We start from the raw sequence: 9118 nt of genomic DNA, 5'->3' as shown, positions 1-9118 counted from the left end.
TGTTCACTGTAATGCCTGTTACAACTAAAGGTACATTTGTTTGGACAAATATAATGATAACAACAAAAATAACTGATAAGAGTTTAATTTAAGAGCTGATATCAGACATTTTCCATGGTTTTCTTGATAATAACCAAAATCACTTCAGTTCTTCCATCAGTATCTATGGCATCGATCTGCCAAAAACAGCTTTTAGGATTCCATGTTTTCTTTTCTGTCTGTTTTAGTCCCATGATCCACACAGGAGTTAGTACTAGATTGCACAACCATTGTTTTTGACGACTGCAGTCATGCGTCTTGGCTGCTCTCCATCAGCTTCTGACACTGTTTTTATGTCACAGAACAAGAAATTGAAGAAAACAAGGGTGGTCAAATATTTTTTTTTCCATGACTGTAGATTATTATAAATACATGGACAGAATCCTCACTATTTAGAAAATCTTGAATAAACTAGGATAGAAGCTATTTGGACAGTTTAAAAGGCTTGCTATTAGTATAGATTTTATCCTGGATTAGTGCATTATCATGCAATTTACATCACTTTGTACACTATCAAATCTGACGTGTATGACACATATCCCAAGTACTGTGATTCTCCATCACTGTTTTAGGTATGACTGAATGACAGAATGACTTCACCTTAACAGATTGTTGAAGCCTGCAATGTTACATATGTCAGACAAAAAGGAGCCTGTGACAAAATTAATGCGATTCAAGAAGTCCAGTTTGGGTAATACATCCATTAGTGTGAAGGCTAATTAGACTCGAAACACTCAAGAGTGGTTTATAATAACACGAGGGAGGATTTTAATGCACCGGAGCTGCTGTTGCTGCTCCACTAACATGCTGCTCACACTCACACCTTCTGTGTAGACAAGGTTCCAGCCTGGACATGGTCTAAGGTAAATTAGGCCCTCGGGTAGAGACTTGGCCACTCGTCATTTAAGCGCTGGGCTGCCTTCCAGGTGTCCCCCAGTGTCACTAGTGCAAGGGTCGTTGCTCGCTCATGAACACTGACCCACAGAGTTCTTAGAATTTCCGTCAGGATTACGCGACAACGCCCACGGCCACATGCAGTGAGGTGGTGAAAACTGTCGACTTATTGAATCGCTAAGTTCTCCAGTGTCTCACTAATGTCTGGACAAGCTGCAGTGATTGGAGGAACAGGAGACTAGTTACTACAGTTGGATGTTGCTACAAAATGTATAATTATCTACGTCAAGAAAATTACCAGCACACACGTTTTATTAATCACCATTTGCATTTCAAATTCAAAACAGAAATAAGTACAGTAGCTTAATGGGATGCAGGAAACAAAGATAAAGCTGCAGGACAACACACTGAAGGAGAATGTGATATGTGCTGCACGGCTTCTGTGAAAACCTCTAAAATCTGACCTTTAGCTGAGAACTGTGGGGCGTGATGGAAGATATGCTGTGTATGTAAGAGTGTGTGAAAAAAACAAGGACAGTATGTGGCATGTACCGTACAGGAGAATATGTTTTCTCATGAGACATATGGCAGCACCAGCTGGAGTTCCTATACTGTTGCTGTGATAAGTGGCTTTATTCTCGGCTCACTTCCTTTTGTTTCTCAGTTTTAATGGATAGCTCCCCTGTTTCCCACCTCATGTTTATATCTGCCATTTCGCTTTATTGACAAGAAGAAATTTCACTCATCTTGTGTTCACACTAACGCAAAGACATGTAGGCACATTAACTAAATTCAAAAGAGGAAGAATTCATAGGTAATCAAAATCAAACCCACAGCAAAAAACTTCTTTCTGTGTTATATAACATTCCCGCAGTAAAGGCCTTTTCAGTTTCAACAAATGTTTAAATGTCAAGCATTAAAGCTTCTCTGGTGTTTTGCATGTGTGTGTTTTCTTAGTCCTGTCCCAACTTCATGACACACCGACGTCTACAGAGAGAGAGAAAAAGAGGAAAAACTAATATTAGGCTGTAAAATTGGCACGGCTCCTTTCATTCACAGACCACTTGAGTGACAAGCTGACAGGGGACATTTATTTTGTGATAAAGTCAATGTAAAACAGTTCACTTTTGAAAGGCAGCCTTGCCCTTGTCCATGAATTTTTCAATTAATATCAACAATGATTCTGCATATCTACTTCTTAACTTGTTTAGTGTAGGGATCAAAATTTCAAACAATTTCCTCAACCGATAGTCGACAACTTTAACAATCAATACTCAGTTCATTGTTTAAATACACAAAACACAATGGACTGTTGCCATATGATAACAAAACACTTCTAAAGTTATAAAGACAAAAAATAATGACTCCAACTAAAATTGTGATTCAGTGATTGGCTTGACAAAATCTAAAATATTAAATGCACAAGCTGCATTCTTCCACTGTTTTTCTGTTACACTCATTATCTGAACCATTGCATGTGGTTGGTTAATGTAATTTTCGTCAATTATTAGGGCAAATAATCAACTGACAACTTTATTGTTACCTTACTGTTAACTTTGCTTGTCCCTCTAATGTCAAAAAAAGATAAATGCAGAACACTGGAGTTCAGATTTCATCTTCAACTCAAGTACAATCATTTATTAAGATCATTTACCTTAATATTAAATGAAAAAGTGAAATCAAAACTTCTTATCTATGGCAGAATTAACTTAAAAACTGATGAAAAGTAACAATCAAATTTTGATGTGAACCAGGACCCGGATGGCAAAAAAAAAAAAAAAAAGCAAATCTACTGATAATGTATTCTAAATGATCTCTTTAACAAAGTGTTTGAAATTGCTCGCACTAGTTGCAACCACAATGTATCTTTATCAAACCTTTTACATGAAGCCTCAAGAGAGAAGACGCAAAAGGCAGAATAAAAACACAAACGTTTCTTTTGCTCCGCACAGCTCAATAAGAAACATTCTCCCAATGCAAATATAAGTGGTTTCTGTGTGTCATTTTCATGACGGCTTTGTGCTGTTAAGAAGAGATGTTTTTCTCAAGGTTTCATTGATGAAATATTCAGCGTACAAATAGGTGTACCAAGTTCCTTTCTTAGCCTTTTGAATGAAAGATGGAAGTATTCCATCACCCTCCACAACACAGCACTCACTGCACTATTCATATGTAAGAGCTGTTGAGAAATACCGGGACATTTTCAACACTTTTTGAATATTTCATGAGACAGGAGGGAAAAAAACCAAAAGAAGAAGCAGACAGGGAGGGAAATTTACAAACAAAACTAGTCTCATCTTAAATTTTTACACCTGTGTCTGAGATGCTGTCAAATTTGGTCAGATTGTGGTTTGTCGGCTGAAGAGCTCGAGGGTCACTGCAGAGAGGAACGCTGGGATGCTCTTTTGGTGATGCAGATGAAGAGCCACCATCTCTCCCAGAGTTTTGGAAAACTCCGTTTCCATGAGCTGCATACTTCCATTGGAGCCCTGAATCAAAAGACAACACACAGCATCAAACGCTTAGACTTCGGGTTCCGACTCAGTTCATTTACAGAGAAAAAACTTTCAAAGTGAAGCAAGATCACTTAAAGTTGTTATTGTCTACTGGGAATTGTCAAATGTGTGTGTTTGTGTGTGTGAGTGTGCGTACACATTCACAGCAGGGTGAAGGTGTCTAAATCTGTGTGGATTAATTAAAGGGAATGAGGAGCAGCTCGGGGCGATGGAGCGAAGGAGAAAGGGTTGAGGGAAACGAGGAATAAAGTAATTAAAGCATTGCAGGGAGGGTGGAAGGTAGTGAGGAGCAGAGTCCCGTGACATACTGGGAAGATATTGAGACGTCTAAGAAATGTCCTGTGCCAATGTGTGTCAGAGACACAGATCTTTTATTTGACAAGTATCTTGAGAAGGCTTATAAAGCAGAGGGTAAAGGGAAAGTACTGAGAAAAGTAATTTAATAAGAAACCCAAGACCAGAAGTCACAAAGAATGAATGAGAGAAGATTAACAGAGTAAGATTTAATACTGCACTACATATTTTCCCACATGGACACTTTGACTGACGGGAAACTGTAAACATTCATCCAACAAGTGCGATTTGGAGTCAAAATTCTCTACAACATGATTGTAAAAAGTGATCCTTGAGCTGAGCATTTAAAAACAGAACAGACTTAATTAAAACACGCAAATCTTATTTGATAAACTAATTAGTGTGCATCGTCTCCCACAACAAGCTGAGGTGAACTCAGCTGTTCACTTTTGTGTGAACAGTCACAAATCTCTAATGGGTGAGAGGAGAGGATACCTGAACTAATGGCATTTGCTAGCTGACTGCACAATGCTTAACCGAGGCTAAATGCAGTATGGAAAGTGTCCTAAGAGAGATGACTAGGATGACTTGCTGTTTTAATGTTGTTCTTTTGAAGAACATACAAAAATGCACCAACATTGGAAAATAGTCGAAGGCAAAACATTGCTTGGAAAAGTGTTTGTGTGACATAATTTACATTACATAACAGCTAATTTGATTCATCATGAATGAGCCTTATTGTCTTACTGAATAAAAATGCAGCAATAAAAATCCTTTATTGAATTAGAATATTCTATGTATAGTAATCTTATTATACTATTAACTGTCAATAAATATCAGTGGTTTCAGCCTCTAGTGCTCTTTGCACTCAGCACTTCTTAAAATGTGTTTCTTCTTCCCTTTTCCTGATAAAATCCAGCTTTTTTGGACTCTAGACCAATATGCAGATCTGTGGTGCTCGCTGTTGCCGCCAGCTGCAAAGTAAGATGAGGGCAATGCTGCCACTATCAAAACATATAAAACAAAGACAAGCTGTCAGAAGTGTGGACAGTTCGTCTGGCGAGCACTAGGTTTGAATGCATTTTTTTTTAACATTTGAAGCTGATGCTATATGCAGTTTTATGTGGCACTTTAACAGCATTAATTTTCATCATACTTGCTAATAGGTCAGATAAAAGTAATTCAAATGTCCTTTCTCTTGTCATTACATTTTTTTGGGGGTAATTTTTGATAATATAAAGTCAAGTGGATGGAGGCAGCAAATTAAGGAGAGGGAGGATGACATGCAACAAAAGCCTCTTGCTGGATTCGTTGCGGTTATGTGGTAAGCGCCTTAGACTGCGAGACCACCGCACGTTCGCGGTGGTGTTTTCAAGATTAAATGTGTTTCCCTGTCTTTAAATGGGTCATTATCAAAAAGTTATCCAACACAGAACATTTGTCGTAATTAAAAGAAGTTGCTTCCTCAGGGTTAAATGTATGAAGAGTTGTAGAGGCTGATATGATGTCCCATAATTCAAAACATCTCCAATAACTCGTTTCCTAAATTAGAGAATAACCTACAGGGACAACACTTAATGGACTGACTGACTGAGTCATAAGTAGTCATCCTCTGGGTCCCAAAGATGTACGCTACCAGTGTGACTCAATGTAAATGGAGCAAATTTAACGGCGAACAAGACACACTTCGTAAAAGAACTATATCACATAGACATATTTTACCCTTATATACACGATGGCTGGAAAAAACATTAGATTGTAATTAGCACACAGGTGACCATTACATCATGACACCTTACATACAAACATTACTCTGCGCATGTGGTCTTGCTTTCATTCTAAATTCATCTCTATTACACTGATCTGGACATAGCATGAAAGCAATTTAAAGGCTTTTCTTTTCACATCACCCCCCTCATTCCATTTTCCTTCCACATCATGTAGCTGTCTCACTCTGCGGCTTTATTTCTCCGACGGTCCCTGGTGTTGTTTTCTCCCTGTGCAGCTGTCTGAAAGCTATACCATATCCTGAGGCTGCTCGTCTCATCACAGCTGCACACACAAACATGGATGCACAAATCTCTAGAAACTGCGGCAGCTTCGGGAACATGGAACGCATACATCAAAGAAAAACACTGCGACCAGTTACCATGGAGATCTCAGTGTCTGCAACTCCTTATGCTGAAGTTTGTGATCAGAACAGAATGTATGTACGCGTGGGAGTGTGTGAGACACAGTGGACAAGTTGATGGAGGCCTGTGGCCTGCCACAGTTGGAAAGAAAAGGAAAATAACAGCCTTATTGTCTGGCAAAACATTGGTGCTTCTGCACAACATCTGGATTTCAGGCAGACAAGTGTATATGTGGGTGCACATAAACAAACACACAAAGGTAGCTGAACAAAGGCTACACAGGTTTGCGCAGATTACAAATCTACTAAGCAAAGCAAAATTCATACTTAGGTGACCTGGAATATCTTTACTACGTTGAACATACATACATCTTTCCAGGGTCGGTGCTACGATAGCAGCCAGCTAAGCAGGGCATTCCATATGTCCCATTCCTCAGCAGCACTTTTAAAATCTCAGGTTAATGTGTTGTGTTTCTTTCTACAGGGTTTTTTTTAATATCTTAGTTCAGTCAGGGTGGCAATTTTTGCTGAAGGGGGGCTTCAACAAAGACTGCCAACCTGACAGAACTAAGTTTTTTTTGTGTGTGTTAAAGTCTGTAAGGCACATTAAGAGTGACATAAGCAGTCAACACAATGGCTGGATATTTTAACCTAGAAAGCACCATTGTCAGTCTCAGATTCAGACTTTCAAGGCTTTATACGAAACAAACTTAAGGAATCAATCCTATCAATTTGCTGGGTGGGACGTTCTGTATCACTATTGATTTTTCAGACTCAGTATTCGGCTAAAAGATGTATGGCTAAGATACTCCAATCTTACAAGTTGCCACTGTGTAGCTACTTTCACCGTTTTTGAGTCATCGTTAAGCTGCCGTGCTTAACAAAGAAATGACATACAGTTACAGCTAAGTCATTCTGAAGCAGGAAAGGATTATTTTCATAGAAAGAAATTCTAAATATGTAACTTTGATATATGGGGATGAGTTTTTGGGGGTAATCAATGCATGGAGAGGTACTTTAAATCAAAGTTATTTGTGCTAATACTCTTGGAACTAGAGGCACGAAAAGTTGAAGTGGAAAAAAAATTATGAAGAGTGAGACAAAATTAAGAACATAACTCATGATCAAACACTGGCCAAGGTTGAAAAAAAATTAAAGCATTCTTCAACTGATCAACTGTTGCTACATAAATGTCAGTGCATAATAGATTTAATGAATATATTAACGTAATTAGCATACTTGTTCTGTTAATGTTTCACAAGGTCTCATACGTGGCTTCTTAGATGACTGTAAATTTACTGTGCTGTACTTACACTGTAATCTGTCTACTCAAGCACTGGCACTAATATATGACTGATTCTGTACACGTATGGTAAAACATCTTGCATTAGAGTACAGATGGAGTAGATGAGTCATTTCAAACCACTTACCATTAACATTTTGTGATCAGACACCATGTTTTTGTAATAAAATTGCTCTAAATAATGCAATCTCAAGACAAAACTAAACTTTTAATGGTTACAAGAGACACCAACTTTAAACAAACATGACCCAGTAGGCCATAAGTTCAGCAGCACTTGTTGGATTTATTTTCACATTTCTCTGTCTTTGTACAGGTAAAAATTCAAAAGAAGTTAATGAAAGGTCAGGGGAGATTTTCTTTTTCAAATCAGCTTTATTCAAATACTGACCTTATCAATGCTTATTTGCATATTCACACTTCCCTAAAAAGTGTTTTGAACAATATATGACCTTTATGAAAACAACAAGGTTCTGTTTACATTTGAAAATAACTGGATTTCCCCACTCAGCAGAGGGAGAGAGATGCTGATAAAATGCAAGGTGAGGCTAAGGTAAATGCCAATATCACAGATTTCTCCCTCAAGGTGACATCAACCTAATCCAGCACAAAAACAGACAGAAAAGAAGGAAATCTTCTGGTTCCTCAAGACAGGGTGAAATAATCTAACAAGAGGAACTTGTGCCCAAAATCTTAGAAGGACAGAGCTCAACAATGAAGAGGAGAAGTGCTATCCCATTCATCTTTTCATTTGTCTATCCAATTAAAGGAAATCAATACTTCCTGGCTTGAGATGCAGGGCGGGGCTTTATAGTGACCTCATCCAACCAAGGAGCTGCATACTGCCTGAATGACAATCATGCTCCTCTTCCAATGCAGACAGGGTCAGAATTAAAGGTGTGCATCCTCGCCCTGAGACCGTTTGACACAAACACATGAAAGACAGGAAAGCAAAGACAAAATACTGACGCCTCTGTTGTCATGCCAGTAAAGAGATAAGAGGCAACGCTACTCCATGCTGCTACTCTCCTGACCTTGAAACAAGCTTTGCCCCGACATTCGGTGGGATTTGCAACCAGTAGGGCTATAAGTACATGAGAGGGATTGTTCTTATGTTTTTCACTTTGGTGAGATTTGAGGTTTTTCAGTGCCACTGAGATCAGGTGTCACTGGGGTGACTATTTGACAAATCTGTTGCCAAGAGCAAATTAACTACATGATGAAAATTTGGAGGAAATACAGAATTATGGTGTATCAAAATGTATAAAAATACATTTGGTGATATGACATATCAGATACCAAAATCAATGACTACAAAAGCACTCAGAGAGCGCAGTACTCCACCAAGGCAGCTCAGTTGACGTATCATTTCTGACGAATGAAATCTTTAATAAAGAATGACCTTGTGCTGAGCACAGGCGTGTGTTATGCATGTGCATGTTATGTATAGATACCGATTTGCATGTAAATTACTCTTATAAAGGTCTGTTGATCAGTTCATCATTTCTGGCAAGCCTTTGTTTTGCTACTGTTAAAATAACTGTTCCCTATTTTGTTTATTTTGAAGGTGTATTTTTAACTTTTATTTTGTCACCATTCCAGCGGCACAGGAAATGTTTATCTAAGAAACGGTTTCTTGACAGGACGACGACGCTGCCGTAAAGTCCGAAAATTCACATAAAGATGAATGAAAACGGTTCCAGCTGTTGCTGTCTAGCAAAGGATGTGTCTAAACTTAGAAGCAGCTGCAATGGAGACAAGCTCTGACAGTGTTTCCTGAAGAAAGGAGTGAAGGACAGAAAGGTGAATTTGTGATTAAAATAAGGCTGACGGCTGAATGTAAGTAAAGGCTTTGTGAAACATCAGGAGCTTCACCATTGTCTGGCTGGGGTTTGCTACATACATGACCTAAATATGTAGCGGGACTCAGAAACAGCCCACAGT

General features: G+C 38.6%; 1 protein-coding gene across 1 annotated transcript in view; it reads right to left on the bottom strand.

Moving 5' to 3' along the window:
* Positions 1-1227: 1227 nt before the first annotated feature.
* The window catches only part of mad1l1 (mitotic arrest deficient 1 like 1), a 69193-nt gene continuing 61302 nt past the window's right edge, over positions 1228-9118 (bottom strand). Inside the window, exons 18-19 of the mRNA XM_023266781.3 lie at positions 3246-3422; positions 1228-1920 (exon numbers count right to left, since the gene is read on the bottom strand). Of these exons, the coding sequence (XP_023122549.1) occupies positions 3273-3422 (150 nt within the window). The 3' untranslated portion in view covers positions 1228-1920; positions 3246-3272. The remainder of the gene's footprint in view (positions 1921-3245; positions 3423-9118) is intronic.

This window comes from Amphiprion ocellaris, chromosome 4 (assembly GCF_022539595.1).
Source record: "Amphiprion ocellaris isolate individual 3 ecotype Okinawa chromosome 4, ASM2253959v1, whole genome shotgun sequence".
Lineage (NCBI taxonomy): Eukaryota > Metazoa > Chordata > Actinopteri > Pomacentridae > Amphiprion > Amphiprion ocellaris.
The sequence above is the reverse complement of the archived record's forward strand: the minus strand, read 5'-3'. Positions and strand labels throughout refer to the sequence as shown.